General features: G+C 42.3%; 2 protein-coding genes across 2 annotated transcripts in view; one reads left to right on the forward strand and one right to left on the reverse strand.

Moving 5' to 3' along the window:
• LOC106594525 (voltage-dependent calcium channel gamma-2 subunit) overlaps positions 1-1,243 on the reverse strand; it is a 103,136-nt gene extending 101,893 nt beyond the window's left edge. Inside the window, exon 1 of the mRNA XM_045708485.1 lies at positions 1-1,243. This exon is cut by the window's left edge and continues 753 nt beyond it. The gene's annotated coding sequence lies outside the window, so the exon portion shown is untranslated.
• Positions 1,244-13,399: 12,156 nt separating this feature from the next.
• LOC106590817 (amine sulfotransferase) lies at positions 13,400-20,313 on the forward strand. Its single transcript, XM_014181987.2, has 7 exons — positions 13,400-13,629; positions 14,473-14,690; positions 14,863-14,989; positions 18,456-18,550; positions 18,868-18,956; positions 19,101-19,192; positions 19,742-20,313. The coding sequence occupies exons 1-7, from the start codon at positions 13,443-13,445 to the stop codon at positions 19,918-19,920; spliced, it is 987 nt and encodes a 328-aa protein (XP_014037462.1). The 5' UTR covers positions 13,400-13,442; the 3' UTR covers positions 19,921-20,313.
• Positions 20,314-21,329: the final 1,016 nt, after the last annotated feature.

Here is a 21,329-nt window from a genome sequence, read left to right on the forward strand (position 1 = left end):
CATGTGTAGGGGAACGGTCCAGCACAGCACCCACTCACACAAACACACTCACACACGTACTCACACTCTCTCACACACACTCACACACGTTCTCACACACACTCACACACAGGGAGTTTAGATTGAACGGCCAATGGGATTAGGAGGAGGCTGGGGGTTAGGTCTAATGGTAGACCCTACTGATTTCCTAAACCCTCTGATCCACAATCTAAAAAGGCTTCCGACCAATTAGAATAGGCCTACCGAAAATCTACTGACAATTTTCTGACAACGTTATTCTAACCTGCCTGGTCAAATTCACATGGAATCATGGAGTCTTGTCAAGCATCTTGCCTGTCTGTCTTTGGCCTATTATTCTATTCGGCAAAGAGAGGAGAACAGGGAGAGAGAGAGAGAGAGAGAGAGACGGGGTTGGGGACTTGAAGGTAGAGAGGGACACTGAGAGGAAATGAAACAATGAACAACAATTTAAATGAACGCATTCAAATGGTGCCCCAAAACCAACATAACGAAATACTCGGCAGGGGCAGACATGATGGCTTGCCTTAGATCAAATCAAATAAACAACCATCGGGGGAAACGAGGGAGAAGAATCGAATTCAAGCCCCGAATCCAAATGAATAAATATAATCAAGTCACAACGCAAAACCCCAGCGCCCTTAAAAACGTAGTAGCTTAGTCGTGGAATAAAATCAACAAGATCAGCACCGCTATAGGTTTCCTTTTTCCTAAAATTCTGGTCCCCAGTTTCCATATGTAGGATCGAGAATGCGGAAGGTTATCAACGAAAATGGAGCTGTGTTAGAAGGGGGAGAGGTACCGATGCAGAACCTTGGAGCTCTGTGGAGAGAGGGCGCATCCAGCCATCCAAGCCGACCATTACTCGTCATAGAGCCGGGTAGAGGGAGAGGATGTGGCGGGGGCGCCGGAGGCGTTGGTGCTGCTGGAGCCTCTCTGGTAGACCAACGAGACTGCTGTTGCTGCTCCGGTATCCAAATGATCCTCGGTGGTTATATCACAGGCAGACCCGGAGCCGATCCCGAACCGCATACACCGTCCGCGCGCCATGTAAAAAGCGAAAAGATAAAAATAAATGAAAAGGTCAAAATGCAGGCTAGTCCACGACGCAGGCAGGAGAAGATCAGGCTAAAATAAATAACATTATGCCTTGATGGTGGTATGTTTTCCCCTCGTCAGTTTCCACCTCCCCGTTTGGTTTTTCTTGCAGCCTGAGAGGGAAGTGGAGCCGAGAGAGAGGGGGGGGGTTAGAAGCGGCATATGAAAAAAAAATCGACACAACCAGAGAGGAGGTCCACGGGTCCACGCACATCACACACTATATGCCAAAGCAGTATAGCACGGATGGGTTTTTTTCTGGTCTGGGGGGGTGGGGGTCCAGATTTGAAGTCAAACCGTTATATTAGTATTCCCTTTGTATGTTTAGAATACATGCACATTTGATTCCATCTCCTTTATTTATTTTTATTGTCTTATGAGTTTTGACGAGGGGCGATGCGTCTTGCCGGTGTGTGTTGCCACCGATTCCCCTCTCGTTGGGGGGAATTGTTTTTCTTCACACGGTCTCCAATGAAAAGCGCCACCGAAATGTGCGCTTGTTGCTGGAAAGAGTTGAACGATTTTCATTTCGGGAGGGAGGCCGGGGGGGAGTGGCGGTGGAGGGCTTGGAGGAGGATGCCCGGTTTTGCCGTGGATAAGAGTGTGAGAAGACGGGAATGAAAGAGAACCGGTTGGTTGAGTGGGTTAAAGTGCTCGGCATGCCGTTTATTTATATATTTGTCGTGATGACGGGCGATTTGTGAGTGTTTGTTGTTGTGAGACTATGTGTTGTGTATGGAGGGGAGGAAAGGGAGGGGGAACCATGTATTTAGTGTTTTCTGATGTAGGTTACAGTTTGTCATAGCTACACTCACTCAGCCCTAATAATGTGATTGCATTGACATGTCTTAATATAAACGTGTGTGTGTGCCTATGCAATTTAGGCCGACAATATTCTTGTCGCATACTAGTGTTGAATATTTGTAGGTCTATACCTGCTTATAATTGTGTTTTTATGTAGCCTACAAATACTTAGCACGTCGGGCCCATATCCCTGCACAATCCGGCATGACAAACCATGCCTTTTCCAGTTATCTCTCCCCCACGCACCGACGCGCTCGAAGCCGATCGCTTCTCCCGGCCACGGCTCTCGTTCTAATATGGTGCTGAAACGGACAGCTCCGCGTCCCCATTCTAACCGCTGTGTTTTGTATTTTACTGCAATTGTCTCCCCCTTGTGATAGGCTGTACCAGAGCCATGGATTTAGAATCATAGAAATATAAATCTATAGAAAGGGTCTGGAACCTCTAACCCTGGCAAGAGTGGTGGGGTCTCTGATCAAAGGTAGTAAACGGGGAATAGGCTGCCATTTGGGACATGGTGTTTTAGAGCACAGGAACAAAAACTCTCAATGTCACTTGTTGATTAATGGGTATTTCGGTGACATTGCAGAGAGAGAGATGCTGATAGAGAGGATGAGGACAGGGAGAGAGAGAGAGAACGAGAGATGAAGACAGATAAAAAAGAGAGAAATGAAAGAGAGGAAATACATAGAGAGAGGGACCAAGAAAGAAGAAATAAAGACAGTGAGAGAGGGGGGAGGGCGAGAGAGACAGAGAGAGGGGGGAGATGGAGAGAGAGACAGACAGAGACAGAGAGAAAGAGAGGGAGAGAGAGAGGGAGACAGAATTAAGGAATGCTTTGAATATGTACAGACTCAGTGACCATAGCCTTGCTATTGAGAAAGGCTGCCGTAGGTAGACATGGCTCTCAAGAGAAGACAGGCTATGTGCACACTGCCCACAAAATGAGGTGGAAACTGAGCGGCACTTCCTAACCTCCTGCCAAATGTATGACCATATTAGAGACACATATTTTCCTCAGATTACACAGACCCACAAAGAATTAGAAAACAAATCCAATTTTAATAAACTCCCATGTCTATTGGGGGAAATACCACAGTGTGCAATCACAGCAGCAAGATCTGTGACCTGTTGCCACAAGAAAAGGGCAACCAGTGAAGAACAAACACCATTTTAAATACAACCTATATTTATGTTTATTTATTTTCCCATTTGTACTTTAACTATTTGCACATCATTACAACACTGTATAGACATAATATGACATTTGAAATGTCTCTATTCCTTTGGAACCTTTGTGAGTGTAATGTTTACTGTTCATTTTTTATTGTTTATTTCACTTTTGTTTATTATCTATTTTACTTGCTTTGGCAATATAAACATATGTTTCCCATGCCAATAAAGCCCCTTAAATTAAATTGAAATTGAAATGAAAAATTGAATTGACAGAGTGAGAGACACAGAGAGAAATAAAGAGAAGGAGAGAGGGAGATAGGGAGAGAAAGGCAGAGAGAGAGAGAGACGGGGGAGAGAGAGGGAGGGAGACAGGTTAAAGAGAGATGAAAGAGTTGTGTTTTTGGAGATACAGGAGGAGACACATTATGACACAACAGACTGTGCTGCTGGGAGACAATGTCAATGACCTGCAGAGACTCAGTTAATGCTGTCTCTTACTTGTGTGTGTGTGTTTTGGCACTGCCCTGGAGAAAGGCAGCTGGGCATGGTCCTCTCTGTTTGTCTCTGTTTGTCCAACTCACTGATAACAGTCAGATCACACAGAGTATTAGACAGATTACAGCAGCTTTACAGATACATGAGCAAACCCACTGCTGGCTTACACCAACTCTCTCTCTCTCTCTCTCTCTCTCTCTCTCTCTCTCTCTCTCTGTGTGTGTGTCTGTGTGTGTGCGTGTGTGCACTCTCTCTCTCTCTGTCTTTCTCTCTCTCTGTCTCTGCTATCCTATCCCCTCGCCCTCTATCGCTTGCGATCTCTCTCTTTCTCACTCTTTCTCTCCGTGCCTCAGGGTGTCTCTCTCCCTGTGTTACTGCAGGATACCGAACCATGTGGATAAATTAGTTACCTACCGACCTGCTGAAAACTGCCCTACTACTGAAGTACCTCCTCTCCTCCTTCTCTCCTGTCCTCTTCCTCTTCTCTCCCTGACTGCAACAAGCAATAGAGAGAGAGAGAGAGAGAGAGAGAGAGAGAGAGAGAGAGAGAGAGAGAGAGAATTTGAATGTCCCATAACTGTGACATTGGTGTGACTTAAAGTGGAAGTTTGGGATTTTACAACTTGACGCTAGATGGTTACTCACTAGGGTTGCAAAGCTAAATGACAGAGTTAGACGGGGAGAGAGAAAGAAGAGGGGGTTCAACCACTGCTACAGAGTAATACTAAAATAAAAAGAGAAATAAAAGGTTGACTGAGTTAATAGAGCGATAAAGAGGGAAGCTTGTTAATTGCTTGTTAATTCTCTGCCTGGGACCCCCGCTGATATGGAGGTGGACACTCTCTCTCTCTTTTCCTCTTGTCTTCCTCCGCCTTTCTTTTCTCTCTCTGGTGTAAAGGCTATCCCACAGCGGCCTCCATCTCCTCCGCCCCCCTTCCGTCCCAAATGGCACCCTATTCCCTACATAGTGCCCTACCTTGGTCAAAAGAAGTGCACCATGTTGGGAATCGGGTGCTATTTGGGAACCAAGCCTTAGAGTACCGATGTTAATGGGGGCAAAGGGAGGTAGAGAGGATAGGGCAGTGAAAATCTTTCTCTCTCTCTGTCTGTCTCACTTTGCATTTTGAGCAGTGAGTCAGGGGAAACTTGGTTGCGCTTGGGGCTTTATTTCTTTCTCTCTCTCTCTCTAGCTTGTTTCTTCCTCTTCCTCTTTACTTTCTTCCTCTTCCTCTCTACTCCTGCTCTATCTGTGTCTCCTTCCCTCTCTTCTTCTCTCTGTGCATGTGTTTCCAAGGACATCTTTATAAATAAATTTCCTCTCCTCTGTAGGGATGGCTGGTATTCACAGCACAGCCCTAGCTGCAGCCCTGACACACTTCTCCAAGCACAGTGGCCCACATTCAGCCTGCCCCAGGGCCTATGTCACCGATATGACAGGCTAATGTCATGATAAGTCACTTCTTTGTCATGATACGTCTCCAAGCACTGTGGCCCACATGCAGCCTGCCCCAGGTCTTATGTCACCGATATGACAGGCTAATGTCATGATAAGTCACTTCTTTGTCATGATACGTCTCCAAGCACAGCGGCCCACATTCAGCCTGCCCCAGGGCCTATGTCACCGATATGACAGGCTAATGTCATGATAAGTCACTTCTTTGTCATGATACGTCTCCAAGCACAGTGGCCCACATTCAGCCTGCCCCAGGTCCTATGTCACCGATATGACAGGCTAATGTTATGATAAGTCACTTCTTTGTCATGATACGTCTCCAAGCACAGTGGCCCACATTCAGCCTGCCTCAGGTCCTATGTCAGACTAATGTCAGGCTAATGTTATGATAAGTCACTTATATGTCATGAAACGTGTCAAAGCACAGTGGTCCATCACTCCCTTTGAAGGGTATATTACTGGAAAATGTCCAAGTTTATCAGTAAACTACCAGAATTGTAATATCTTTCAATGGTGTGTGGTGGCTAATTTCTGCATTACCAAATGAGGAGAGTTACCAACTTCACACACCAGTCAGAGTTATACTTAAACTACATCTTTAATGATAAGAGCTTTGCAAATGTCACGTCCTGACCAGCAGAGGGAGCAATTGTATTCGTTTTGGTCAGGACGTGGCAGGGTTTTTGTGTGTTAAGTGTTGTGTTGGTGATTGGACTCCCAATTGAAGGCAGGTGTGTTGAGTTGCCTTTGATTGGGAGTCCTATATAGTAGTGTGTGTTTTTCTTTGGGGTTGTGGGTAGTTGTTTTTGCACTGCGTTTTGTGAGCCTGCAAAACTGTTCCTGTTGTCGTGAGTACTGTTTATTGTTTTCCCTGTGGATGCTTTGCGTGTTTTCATTAAAAGAATATGAGTATCCACATACCCGCTGCGATTTGGTCTATTCAACACAGCTACACCTGTGACAGCAAAAGCACTTGACTTTCAATGATGTGCCATTGAAAGTGACAACACAAAAGTACAAAGATCTTTTATAGCCAAGATACACCCCTCTCAACGTACATGACGAACCACAGATCTTAGAAACAGTTCACAAAGGGACTTTATATTTGAGAAATGAGTATCCCTTAACCAGATAACATTCGCTATAAATTATCGTTCAGTTTGGTCCCTATGACGAGGTTCTAATCTCATTCCTGGTACTTCATAGTACAAAAACACCAACTCATCCAATGGCATATATCAATTGTCAACTCTAGATAGTCCCATCTCAAGTAAACCCCCTCTTGATCCCACTCCTGGACAAGCTCACTGAGGGGAGGGACTTGCGCACAGACATTGTGGAGACAAATAATTGGTTCCCCATTAATCACGCCATCCCTTCACATGGTTTAAGAATAGGTAAAGACACATTCACATATGAAGACAATGTTCCATTCTGTCCTCTTCCCTTTCTGATATTCTGCATAGCACCAGGGATATGTGGTGAAAGACAAGCCTGACCTCTCCCCTCTCTGGGCCCAAGGTGACTGAGCCCCAGCTAAGGGAAAAGTGCCACTGCCAACACCAGAGTCAAAAGGGATACATTCTAATGACAAGTATCTCACATAAGCATATTATGCAAATAAAACATCTTAATTGTCTATGCTACCCAACTAATTCTGATTCATCCACCACAGGTGTTATTTTATTTTATCAGATGACATCTTGACATCAAATTATCTCTGGCCCCCTGTCTGGCCTTAAAATATCTAAAATAATCAAATAAGATGAATTTAAAATAAAAAATTGAATGACAAAGCTGTAAAACATGATCTTAAATACAACCATCAACTAAGTGACTACCATTGGTGTTTAATATGAGGGTTTTAGCATTACATATAATTCATTTTTTATATTTTTTTACACTCTTGTATTATTTGACTATGTCTTTGTTGTAAATGTGTTGTTGTCAAACTGGTGGCAGTTTTTTAAAAAGTCAACAGTTGGAAGAGTTGCAGAGTTAATTGAAAATAATGCCATTGTTGATTAAGTGCTTTTTCCATTAACTAGGCTATTTTCTCTTGAACAATATGGTCTATCCATTAGAAACTTATGGACAATATGGGCACAGATATAAAACATGTATACTATATATTAATATTTTTTTTAATGTTATTTGAGAATAAATTACCAAAGTTACCATATATTAACAATTATTTAGCCAAATGAATTACCAAGATTCCGGCAACTTTGGTAAATTACTGGTAGCTTTGCAACCCCAGTGAGTAACCATCTAGCGTCAAGTTGTAAAATCCCGAACTTCCACTTTAAGTCACACCAATGTCACAGTTATGGGACATTCAAATTGTCTTCTCTCTCTCTCGCTCTCTCTCTCTCTCTCTCTCTCTTTATCCTTCTCTCTCCCTCCGTCACTCTCGTTAAAGGGCTGGTAGACCCTGATTAGAATGCGGGGGAGTGAGCCACTGCTGAACATTTTTAATATATTGATTACCCCCTTAACAGAGAGAGAAAAAGAGAGAGGGAGAAAGAGAGAGAGAAAGAGAGAGGGAGCGAGAGAGAGAGAGTAAAGAGGGACACTGAGAGGAAATGAAACAATTCATTCAAATGAACACCTTCAAATGGTCCAAACAGTGAGTAGAGGTAAGTAGCCCAATACTATTTGCAACACACACACACACAACACACACTCACGTACACACAATGTGAGGATACTGCAGTGCTCTGTCCAGGCCTATATGAACTCCTCATATGAACATCACAAGTGTCGGGGCTCCATGGTCACCATGGTAACAGGTTCAGGGGGGCAGTGACATGGTGTGTGTGTTTGACTGTGAGTGCGTATATATGTGTGCTATGACTGCGTGCACGAATGTGTGTGCGACTGTGTGTGGTGTGTGTGTGTGTCTGCATGCAATGTGTGTGTGGTTGTGTGTGTTTGTGCTGCTGCCCTGTCCAGCTGTGGTAAAGAGAAAGAGACAGAGCGAGAGAGAGAGAGAGCGAGAGAGAGAGAGAGAGAGAGAGCAGGTTGGGACCACGGGATGGGATGCCAACAAGAGGGGTCCACAGAAAAACATACTAATGTGCTGACTGCTCAGTTTCCATGGGAACGGCCCCTCCCCCTTCTACCTCCCTCCCTCCCTCCCTCCCTCCCTCCCTCCTCATTGCACTTGTTAAAGCATGATGAGCCTTGCTCATACATCTCACCTTGTCTTAATAATGTCTGTCTGTGTATTCCTGGGAGTGCTCACACATTGTTGTCTTTATTTTTCAGTTGTGTTTATGCAATCATCTGACATCACAGTTCTGTGTGTGTGTGGACCCTCCCTCCCCTCACCCTCCGTCCGTCACCTCCCTTCCCCTTCCCTCCCTCCCCTCACCCTCCCTCCGTCCCTTCACCCTCCCTCCCTCCCCTCACACTCCCTCCGTCCCTCCACCCTCCCTCCCCCTGCACACTGAACTACTGGAAATGCACCTTTTAAAGACATTCTCAGAGATCCATCCAGGATAAACACTGCGAATGTCAGGTTATGTCAATTACCCTTAAAAAGCACCCGTGGCATCTCAATGCGTTAGTCGGTCAATGCGTTTCCTCGGTCATTGAATCATGGCCTGTGGTTCTGTGGTTTCATCCACATCCTCCGCTAAAACATGGGGTCACACTGCGGCCCTATGGACGTTCAGTTAAACTGCAACACAAAACTTGAAAATGACATTTCCATAAGAAAATGTGTGTGCTTGCCAGTCTTGAAGTATTTCTGGTTGTGAAATAGTAGAAGTAGTGGTAGTGACTGCAGTAGAACATATTGTAGTAGTAATGGTAGTAATATGGTTGTTATAGGTGTCATCACGTGGCCCTTTCTGGGGGTAGATCGTGGCTTCCCCCTCTCTCACTCTCTCCAACTCCCAGGTTCTGTTATCTCAGGTCGTAAATTCCTGGTGGAGACTCTCTCCCCCTTTTCATGCAGAGAGAGAGACCACAGAGAGTTTGCATGGCCGAACTCCTAAATCCCCAAAATGGGAAAATGAAACTATATGTCCACTTGTGAGAATGTGGGACGGGTCCGTGGACCCTTAAGGGACAGTTATGTTGAATGTGTTTCATTTGGTGACCTCACGAAGGACAGGAAACACACATATCTCTGAATTGGTACATTTCTCAATTATGGTGTTTGCATCTAATTCTTGTTTAAAATGAATGAGTAAAGATGAAACTATTTGTGAAATGATGTAATGTGATGTTAACCTTTAATTTGAGAGAAAATTGTATTCCCTGTAAAGTTTAACTAGTCAGTGGGCACATCCCCGTGAGCACAGACATGATCTGGCGTCATGGAACTGCCCTTTTCTATTGTTATGAATAAAACTCCCTCCTGAGGAAATCCTCTTCAGACCACGCATACCTCAGTGTAAGCTGAGGTGGCACAGGTTTGAGTACGAAGACTAAGCAAACCCACAGCGGGAGTTGTGATTGCGAATAGTTGAGTACCAAAACTAGAAGACTACGCAGCTTGGAGCATTGGCTACAAAGCTGGAAATGGTTCAACTCTGAGACTATCGATCCCTACAGAATAAGAGCAAATCTTAGACACTAATTGCTAGTCTGCAGCTAGAAATTATGTAAACCTGGGATGCGAATACCGACAACCGCCGAAACATCTACTCTAAGAACAATGGACGCCGGTTACAACAGTCGCTATCAGGAGCCACTGATAGAGCAACCACCATGAGTAACCAGAGACTCTCTGATGAACTGACTCTCCCGCAGACGGACCGACGATTCCAACAGAGAAGACAACAAAGACACATGGGCGTAAATATATTGATTGCAATTATTCCCGAATGAGCGAGCGTTCATGTGCAAAGGGTTAGCATTTTTTAATATAATTATCCACTGTGTGTAGTGATCCATTTTGTCTTTCCCGCTCTTTCTCAGTCAACACCCCCTTCCCTTTGTCTACCAAGCCGTCATATCGGTTTAGCCCACTAGGGAATCTTCCCTATCATTGTTAGTAACCTATATCTACTGTTTGTTTGTTTATGCATTTCTGTGATTATATAGTTAGTTAGTAAATAAATGATTAAGCCAATTGGTGTATGGGTGATTTATAGTAAAGGCTGGGTTCGTGCAGATAACCAACAATTTATAACGTTCAGATGAGACTGATGTAAGGTAAAGAATAATTCATTAATAGAAGACTAATTGAGTTATATTAAGAAAATTATAACTTTGTAATCTGAAGATTTTCCGTGGTGCCCCGACTTCCTAGTTAAGTATATTTACATGATTAGTTTAATCATGTAATAATAATTACAGAGAATTGATTTGATAAAATAACAGTCTTCACATTTAATGATGCCAAAGACACGACATAAGCTATGGGTTGGTTATAGTGACCTATTTTGGGGTGGTTTGTAGGTGGGGAGTTAGTATAGTGGATTATAGTGGGCTAGTATAGAGTGCTAGAGTGAGTACTACAGCATCTTAAACCATATAATCTGTTTTTAAGCTCTCTGTTGGCGGGAATATAAAAGCTATAATGTGTGTTATGAAGCTTTTGGAGGTAGAAAAAAATGATCCAATGACGCTTTGGTGGATACAGTGAAGGCTGGATGAGTAGCTCAGGTAGATAGTAGCCTGTGGACAAAGGAATATGTTGCTAGTTGCATTACAGGTTTAATAGCTTCAAGCAAGAACATATTCTCAACCAGGTACTGTGTGGAGATTGCTTTACCAGTTCTACAGCTTCAGGCAAGAACATATTCTCAACCAGGTACTGTGTGGAGATTGCTTTACCAGTTCTACAGCTTCAGGCAAGAACATATTCTCAACCAGGTACTGTGTGGAGATTGCTTTACCAGTTCTACAGCTTCAGGCAAGAACATATTCTTGACCAGGTACTGTGTGGAGATTGCTTTACCAGTTCTACAGCTTCAGGCAAGAACACGTTCTAGGCCAGGGATGGAGATTTAGTTCGTTTACTTCAGATACATCTTACTGGATTATAAATCAACTAAAACGTTGTTATAATTCAGTAAGAACACGACTGTAATTTGACATTTGTTTGTCTTACTGCACAGCAAGCACATTGATAACTAGAAAATGACGGAAAGGTCTGTGCTTGCAAGTGGTCTTGAAGTATTCATCGTAGTGGTAATGACAGCAGTAGTAGTGGTTTTAGTAGTAATGCAGTAATAGGGATGTCACAGGCTATGGGTCAGTTCAAGTCAGGTAGTAATGCTTTTAGTAGTTATGCAGTAATAGGGATGTCATAGGCTATGGGTCAGTTCAAGTGAGTTATTTTGGGGTTGTTTGTAGGTGTGGAGTTATTATAACTCGACTTCGTCTCGGGCCTAACAACACCCGTGCCAATATATCCTTAAAACAGCGTCTTCTCTGGCGTTATCACTTAACACCCGTTGGGCCTCTGGGTTTGAAAACACTGCGCTTGTAGTGTGAAAAATATAAAAAGTAAAAATATATATTTTCAAGCAACCTGAAGACAGTCAGCCTGTGCTTTTTTTTAAAGTTGTTTTGGTGTTGGTAGCTAAGGGATCAAGAGCAGTGGCATATCCAAATATTTCCCGTTGAAGCTGATGGAGCTTTTATATTTCAAAAAGTATAAATGGTATCAAAAAGCTGTATACAAGCAACCTATTTCAGAGGGGTCTGCCCATTTTAAAGTTTGAATGGCGTTTCTACATTAAACAGTTGAAGACAAGTTACAGGGGACATTTTTACCATTTAAGTCTATGGCCATTGAAATGCATTGGGATTTATGCAAGTAGTATAAAAGTATAAGTAGTAACGATGGGCACCAATATCGACATTGTTTGATATGAGTAAGGCATATCGTGATATCAGTTTATCCTTGCTCTTAACCTACACTACTCTGTCAAATCGAATACATGTTCCTGCATGAACAAAATCCTCATAATCCGCATAAATCCGCATAATTAACAGCCTGCTGATGAGCCATCAATGGACTTACCATTGTATTCAAACTGGTTGGGTAGGTTAGGCTTCCAGAACATTCACACATGCCTCTGTCACATACACTACCATTCAAAAGTTTGGGGTCACTTAGAAATATCCTTGTTTTTGAAGGAAAAGCAGATTTTTTGTCCATTAAAATAACATCAAATTGATCAGAAATACAGTGTAGACATTGTTAGTGTTGTAAATGACTATTGTACCTGGCGTACAGAGACCCATTATCAGCAACCATCACTCCTGTGTTCCAATGGCACGTTGTGTTAGCTAATCCACGTTTATCATTTTAAAAGGCTAATTGATCATTTAGAAAGCCCTTTTGCAATTATGTTAATGGGGCTGAAAACCTCTTCACTGTTGACATTCAAAATCTGCCGTTTTCAGCTACAATAGCATTTCCAACATTAACAATGTCTACACTGTATTTCTGATCGATCTGATGTTATTTTAATGGACAAAAAAAATCTGCTTTTATTTCAAAATACAAGGACATTTCTAAGTGACCCCAAACTTTTGAACGGTAGTGCATACTCCCTCTCCGGCCTCTAGGTCATCAGGCTGCTGATTATCCCGCACACCTGTCACCATCGTCTCGCACACCTGTCACCATCGTCTCGCACACCTGCGCCTCATGACACTCACCTGGACTCCATCACCTCCTTGATTATCTTCTTTATGTCTGTCACTCCCCTTGGTTCTTTCCTCAGATGTTAATGACTCTGTTTTCATGTCGGAGCGTTGTTTGTGTTACGTGTTTATTGTTTCATTCATTTATTAAAACACTCACTCCCTGAACTTGCTTCCCGACTCTCAGCTCACTCGTTCCAGCCTCAGTGGACAATCAGAAAGAGGTTGTCTGGAATTCAGAAAGCTGTGGAAGTAAAGTCCACACGGTATCAGCAATATCATTCATTCAAACAGATATCATATCGATATCGGTTTGAAAAATGCAACTGGTATAGATTGTCCATATCGCCGCCCATCACCAATAAGTAGTTTCTAAACGTTGCAGAGGGGTTCAGTCCCAGGGTCCTTAGCTTAGTGATGAGCTTTGAGGGCACTATGGTGTTGAACGCTGAGCTGTAGTCAATGAACAGAATTCTCACGTAGGTGTTCCTTTTGTCCAAGCAATGAAAGCAATGTCCTCAGGCCATGTTTCTGGTATTACTGGTATTATTAGGTTGGTGGATGGTGATTGATTGAATTAATGCGCCAATTTGACAGATGCACACTTTCAGAAAGCATTTAATAGGCACAGACAGATTTGTAAACATCCTTCTACCCCTCCTCTCTTCTTCCCCTCCTCTTTTCTCCTCCTCCTCCAACCTGAAGAGTAGAAAGACCTGGATATAACAGATACCTTTCAGTTCAACCGCTCTCATTCCTCACCATTGTCTGGCCAACTGTCATGTTTCACTCTCCAGACCACACCTCTCCCCCATCAGTGGAAGGGCTGGACCTGTTGAGTCCCTACCTGTTCACACACAGGGGGTACAACTTTACCGTGGGGGAGACCGACCCCCAGTACATCGACTCCCTCCAGAGCTTTGAGATTCAAGAAACGGACATTTTCCTCGTCTCCTACCCCAAATCAGGTGAGTTTGTGTTTGTGTGTGTGTGTGTGTGTGTGTGTGTGTGGTAAAAATGATAAGAAAAACAATAGAGAGATTCACCAGCCTAAGCTTTTGCCACACATTTTTAGGTACGGACCGGTTACATGTACAGTAATAAATTAAACACCTCCCAAATGAAAATGTCATCTGTTACGGAGATTTATATCTTGTAAAATGACAGGGGGAACTTGTTCATTTGAATTCCATGTATGTTTTATTACTTAAATGTGGAACAAAATTGCATCATTCAAGTCACAAGTGTGTTCCAAAGTTGATGGGTTTATTGATACTCACGCCGCGCTTTGGAAGTCACCCTATGAGTTTTCTCTCAGCATGTGACATTGTTGGTAAGGACATAGTTGGTAAGAGCAAGGGGTTGGTTTGAGATTCACCGATCGCCTAGTGAAAGTCCTCACACCCTTTTCAGAGTTGTCACATTTTGCTCAATTATATTCAAATATAACAACGGATTAACTGGGATTTCCTCCCACTGATCTACTCAACCTTCTCCACACTTTCTAAGTAAAATAAACAATTACAGAATTTTACAAAAATGAGATGGTGGTTATTGTTTTTAATGTTGTTTTACCCTGACTGCACCAATAATGTCCCATTTGGGACAATAAAGATGTGTGTACAATAAACATAACTTTATTTTCCATGAAAGGGCTGCAGCTTCCACGTCAATTATCACATAATACTATATAAACCCCTCAATATAAGACGTAGTGCAATAACTTTCCTCTGTGTGTGTGTGTGTGTGTGTGTGTGTGTGTGTGTGTGTGTGTGTGTGTGTGTGTGTGTGTGTGTGGCACGTGTGTGTAGGTACGATATGGACCCAGCAGATCCTGGTCCAGGTGGTGGAGGCGGCCTACCCTGAGAGTACCCTGCGAGTAGACCAGAGCTCCACCAACCTGGAGAAGATGCCCTGGCTAGAGTACCCAGACACCCGCCCCGAGCGCCCGCGCCCCGCACCTAGACTTTTCATCTCCCACCTGCCTCCAAACCTCCTGCCCGCCAGCCTGAACACCAAGAGACCCAAGGTACAACCACCAAGCCCAGACATAGAATTACCAGAAAACGGGTAAAGCCCGCCCACTAAAGGGGGGTTGGGATAAAGGAAAAAAGATGACTTCCCAATGTATCTGTGACAAATTACAATAAAGTCATCTTCTTCTTCTCCTCCCCTTCCTCTTCTTCCTCTGTGGTGTTCAGATTGTGTACGTGATGAGAAACCCGAAGGACAATATGGTGTCTTACTACCACTTCTGTTACGTGTGGAGCAAGCTGGAGACACCCAGCAGCTTCCAGGATTTCTTTGACCAGTACCTGACAGGGAAAAGTAAGTTATTGTGACATATTTTCCTTATATGTCATTACGACAGCGTTTTAATTATATTGTTAGCTTCTTATTAACAAACAGTAATTACCCTTCGCCTCCCTACTTGAGATATTATAATGTAACAGTGACATGTTTGAACAAACAGAAACGTTCTAAACTCCTCCTTGTCTCTCTCAGTAACTTCCCACACACAGTCCCTTGTTCGTCCTCCACTGACACGAAGACTTACAGTTATTATACATGTCATCAATATGGTCTTATATAGTGACAGGAATAAGTCGATTTCAAACTGGCACCCAACAGTCCCCTCTTGTTTGAACCGTGACTCCATACTGTTCAACATTACATAAACTGTGAAATTGCTTAGAAATAAAACAGAAAATAGAACATGGTTAGTATAAAAAGAAAACATGATTCATATTTTCACACTTGATTAATATTGTACACCTCAGGCTTAAGGCCCTCTTATCATCGTTATAACCACACCAATCACCCTCGTAATTTCCCCCCATCTTTCATTGTTCCTCCTATATACTACCGATAATTACATTTCAGTTGGAGATGTTCACTTTCTCTTCCTCTTTCGGGTTCCTAAGAGAGTGATAGTAGAAAAGAAAACTAGGAAAGAGAGAGAACACAAGATATTGAAATGATTATTAAATAGTTACACTCGAAGTTTAACAACATGACGATTCCCACTCTCCCTTATCCTGACTTTCCGCTGGGATCCACAACAAATGAAGGCTTATATACCTCCTCCTGCGTGTATCCAGCCTTCCCCCCTCAGGCTGCATGTTTACTGGTGTTCCCACTCCATGTCATCCGCAGTTCTCAATGGATTCTTAGAAATTATTCATTCGTTTTAGAAACTATATGCAGGATGAGTGCTCTCCTCACAGTTGAGGGGCAGCGCTCTGTCTCTCCTTACAGCATTTCCGAGTCATAATTAGAACTATTTATAAATTATCCAACACAAATTTAGAATGACAGTCCCTAGTGCTTCACTTAGTCTTAGTCTATCACTCGAATTTAAGACCATCATCTTAGCACAAACCGACAATTGCAGAATCTAAATTTACAGAAAGGGATAAATATATACAGTATGTACTACTAATGTTAACATAAAGTATTTTAATCTTATATTTCTAGCATTAACTTTTGTCAGTACAGCCCCCGTTTGTCCCTGTTTTACACTTTCATGAGTGGGATGTTAATGCCAGATCGGTATCTCAATGCAATACATTTCCCAGTATGCAGACCCCCACAATTAACCTGATACCCCAAATAAACTATTTTGGGCAACTTTTTGCCGACGTTTACAGACACTGGCCATATTCAACATGTGTTGAGCGTTTGTAAATGCATCAGTTATTCTGCGCTCTGACACACTCAGACGAGAAATCTACTCCGCTCTGAAATCGGAGTAGATAGCCAGAGCGAATTTATGAACGCACCCGAATACGCACGGTGGCGTTCTTCTTGCCACTGAGTCTAAATATTTACGCCAGTACATGACTGGACTGTCTTTTCCTCCATGATTCTGCGTAACTTTACTTGCCGAAGGAGGGTAAAACGGGGTAGTTCGAGTTTACCCTCCACTACCGTGCTACAGTGCCCATCCTATTAATGCACAAACATTTAACAGGGTAATTCTACCCCAATGCAGGTGCTTAACACAATGTGCTACAAATTCTCCTTCATACTCTTAACTCCACTTTATTCTCTCGTGAGACCCCTCCACCTACCTTTCGTCAATAAAGCTATTTCAGAATAAGACAGAATAAAGTTTCTCATCAAAGCGGTTATTTTTTTGCGTGCGAGGAGTCCTGCCAATTTTAACCTCTTACTTTTTAGAATCCATTCCCCTGGCATTTCACATAGATTATCCAAACCCAAAATCGGTTCTATCCCAGCTACCATAAAGAATGAGCCCGGTATGATTACTGGCTGGACCTATTGTCAATGGCATGGGTTTTAGTTGCATAACTTTTGATTCTGTCCTTGTTACTCAACACTGAACTTAATGCACTTTTTTTTTGTCTTACGTTTTGTCAATTTGAGCAACAGCACAGAGGCCAAATACCCCTATGCTTTACCCCAACTCCGGTCGCGTTCAGGAGTGCTTGCTGTTGCCCACTAGTCAGTGAAGAAAACATCTGCACAGTAGCACTTACTGTACCCCGGAATGAGTCGTCTCAGAGGGCTCGGGTACCGTCTGTATGCACTGTAATTGAGAATGGAGGTTGCGCGCTTCCCCGCCAGTCCGTTTTTGAATGATGCCAGGTAGGCTACTTCGGTTTCATAGCAGCGCTGTGCTTATTTAATATGAGAAGCTGAGAAATAAATACAAGAACACTTATTTCACTCCAAGCATCAACCACTGTTTGAGGACCATGCTCTCGCTGCCATACAGGTGATGTTCCGCCCAAACTCTGTATGCAACGGGCTCTTCAACCCTGTTCCTGCAGCTACCCAGTGCTTCATTTGGGAAACCAAGTGAAATCTGTTCAGGAACATCGATATAAACATGTTTTCGCAGTGAAACATATTTCACTAAACAGTTGACAACCCCTCTGAGCGCTCCAGAATGTAATAAAGCAGAGAGAGGAGGAAATGGAAACGCATGTGGTGAGATATAATGTATAGCTAAATCGCCTAGGACAATACATTCTCTCCCAGACTTGTGGATAGACATTTTGGAGTGGAGCATAAAGTTAAACATACAAACCAGTACGTATAATAATACAACACACACTCAAAGGCGGTTACTCAAATTTGTTTGATTTTGGATTACAGGCAATTGTGTACCAGACATCATAAATCAAGAGCCCAGGGTTGAACCCTTCCGCCCCCCTTCACAGAGGTTTCTTCACACTTCATCTGTTGACTTACCTTGAGACATATTCCTCACTCCTCCCTAGTTCCATAGGCGCCTGCCTATTCAGAGACTTTCCCTTCCCCTCCCTTCTTTATCTATTATATAATAACAATGCCATGTTTAAACAGATTGAACTAACAATGCCATGGTTAAACAGAGACAAACTCCTCCTTGTCTCTCTCAGTAACTTTCCATGCACAGTTCCTTGTTCACGCTCCACTGACACCCTAAACACATACAGTTATCATACATGTAGCGTAATCAATATGTTCTTATATAGTGACAGGAATAAGTCGATTTCAAATTGGAACCCAACAAAACATGTCACATAGCAGTACCTGACAGGGAAAAGTAAGGTGGAAACGGGTTGCAGGACTGTGTGCTGTCAAGTGCACAGTGTAACATCGGCTGCTCCTTTCTCTGTACACTTTTGTAACTTTTACATCGTTGATATGTGCATAAACAAGAATATGCTTTGTACGCATGATCTCTTTTTGTATATGTTTTTTGGGGGGGATAAAAGTCAGCCACTGTTAAAGATGTTTTAAGTCCTGTCCAATAGCGTGTGTGTCTGTGTGTTGTTGACAGTGGTGGGAGGATCGTGGTTTGATCACATCCGTGAGTGGTACACCAAGAGAGAGCAGTATGACATTCTCTTTGTCAAGTACGAGGACATGATCGAGGTACAGTAAAAGGGTTTTTCTGCATCTCAAATGGAATCCAGGGCCCCCTTGTCAACAGTAGTGCATTAAGTAGGGAATAGGGGGCTATTTGGGAAGCAGACTCAAGCAGTCTGTCTGCTTCCTTGTCGGTCTGTTTCTCTCTCTCTCTGAGAAACACTTTTATGCTGTATGACAGACAGGGCAACTACCTAATGTCTGCCCCTCTCTCTCTCTCTTCACCCCTCCCTCTCCCTCTCTCTCTCTCTCCCGCCCCTCTCTCTCTCTCTCTCTCTCTCTCTCCCTCCCCTCTCTCTCTCTCTCCCTCCCCTCTCTCTCAGGACCTGAGGTCAGTGGTGGTGGATATCTGTGATTTCCTTGGGAAGGACCTGACCCCCTCAGCCATTGACCACATTGTTGAGAAGGCCAGGTTGGAACCTGTTGTTTATGTGCTCTATCCTGTCTTTTTGACTGTATATTGCGTATGCTGCAAAATGAACAGCCTCAATGAGGACTAATCTAATATGATCTGTCTGATTATTCAGGATTGATTGATTGATTGATTGATTGACAGGTTCAAGAACATGAAAAAGGATCCAAAAGCCAACTATGAATTTCTGCCCAAAGACGTGCTCGTTCTAGAGAAAGGACACTTCCTACGGAAAGGTACACACACACGCACGCACACACACATGAGCAAACATACATACGCACACACACATGAATAAACACACATATGCACACATACATACACACACACAAATAGTTACAGTAGGAGTGCTGATAAAGGATCAGTTTTCCCTTTTAGATCATAATTGATAAGACGATATGGACAGGTGGGCCCTGATCCTAGATCAGCACTCCTACTGTGAGAGGCTTTATAAATACGGACCCTGATACTAGATCAGCACTTCTACTGTGAGAGGCTTTATAATTACGGGCCCTGATCCTAGATCAGCACTCATTTTGTGAGAGGATTTATAAATATGGGGCCTGATCCTCGATCAGCACTTGTTTTGTATTGATTTGGCTCATCTGAATATATGTGTGTGTGTGTGTGTGTGTGTGTGCGCGATGTGCATCTGCGTGTGCATGTGCGTCCGTCTGTATGTCCACGTGTGTGTGCGTGTGCGTGCGTGTGCGTGCGTGTGTGTGTGTGTGCGCACGTGCGTGTGTGTGTGCTTGCGTGCGTGTGTGTGCGTGTGTTCTGCACAGGTACCATAGGCGACTGGAAGAACTCGTTGACGGTGGCCCAGAGTGAACACTTTGACCAGGTGTTTGATGAGAAGATGAAGGACCTGCCTCTAAGGTTCACCTGGGACATCAACCAACATCACAGAGCCACCCAAAAACCATCGGTCCCAGAGGTCACCTGTCACTATAGATCTGAATAGAACATGCATGGGTTCCAAATGGCACCCTATTTCCATATACAGTATAATACACTACTTTTAATCAGAGCCATATGGGCCCTGGTCAAAAGAAGTGCACTATATAGGGAATGGGGTGCCATTTGGAAAACAGGCCATTTGTCACTATAGAATTTAATAAAAAATGTGTCACTGTGGAATCTAGTACAAGACTTGTCACTATAGATTTATATAAAACATTTGTCACTATAGAATCTAATAGAACATGTGTCACTATACAATTATATAGAACTTTAATTGAATAATGTCATAATTGAATCGAGTTGAATAGAACTGTACAATTGAATAGAACTGCATAATTGAATAGAACTTAATTGAATATAACTGTATAATTTAATAAAGTTTAATAGAACTGTATAATTGAATCGAGTTGAATAGAACTGTACAATTGAATAAAGTTTAATAGAACTGTATAATTGAATAGTTTAATAGAACTGTATAATTGAATACAGTTTAATAGACCTCTATAATTGAATACAGTTTAATAGACCTCTATAATTGAATACAGTTTAATAGACCTCTATAATTGAATAAAGTTTAATAGAACTCTATAATTGAATAAAGTTTAATAGAACTATATAATTAAATACAGTTTAATAGAACTAAATAAAGTTTAATAGAACTCTATCATTAAATAAAGTTTAATAGAACTCTATAATGGAATACAGTTTAATAGAACTCTAATTGAATAAAACTGTATAATTGAACAGAACTTCATAATTGAATAGTGTTGAATAGAGCTGTATAATGGAATAGAACTGTATAATTGAATAGAACCTCATAATTGAATATAATTTAATAGAACTGTATAATTGAATAGATCTGTATAATTGAATAGAACCTTATAATTGAATAGAACTGTTAAATTGAAAGAACAGTATAATTTAATAGAGTTGAATAAAACTGCAGAATTTAATAGAACTGAAGAATGTAATAGAGTTGAATAGAATTGTTGAATTTAATAGAACAGTAGAATTGAATAGTGTGGAATAGAACTATAGAATTGAATAGAACTGTAGTGTCACGTTCGTCGTAGAAAGGAGACCAAGGCGCAAGCGTGGGTATCATTCTACATCTTTTATTTTACTGTGAAACTTTGCAAGACAAACAAAAAAACAAACCGTGACGACAGAGGTGCAACTACTTAAATATGATCCCCAAGTAGAGACAACGATGACCAGCTGCCTCTAATTGGGAATCATACCAAAACCCCAACATAGAAAAAATAAACTAGAACCAAACAACATAGAACTAAATAAACTGGATAAACCCCCCCAATCATGCCCTGACCTACTCTACCATAGAAAATAAGAGCTCTTCTATGGTCAGGACGTGATATGTAGAGCTGAATACAACAGTATTATTTAATATAG

This window comes from Salmo salar, chromosome ssa02 (genome assembly GCF_905237065.1).
Source record: "Salmo salar chromosome ssa02, Ssal_v3.1, whole genome shotgun sequence".
Classification (NCBI taxonomy): domain Eukaryota; kingdom Metazoa; phylum Chordata; class Actinopteri; order Salmoniformes; family Salmonidae; genus Salmo; species Salmo salar.

Coding starts and splice junctions, on each gene's coding strand:
- LOC106590817 (XM_014181987.2), top strand. CDS start 13,443: ATGTTTCACTCTCCAGACCACACCTCTCCCCCATCAGTGGAAGGGCTG. Junction 18,551..18,867: donor AGTACGAGGACATGATCGAG/GTACAGTAAAAG, acceptor CCTCTCTCTCAG/GACCTGAGGTCAGTGGTGGT. Junction 18,957..19,100: donor CACATTGTTGAGAAGGCCAG/GTTGGAACCTGT, acceptor ATTGATTGACAG/GTTCAAGAACATGAAAAAGG.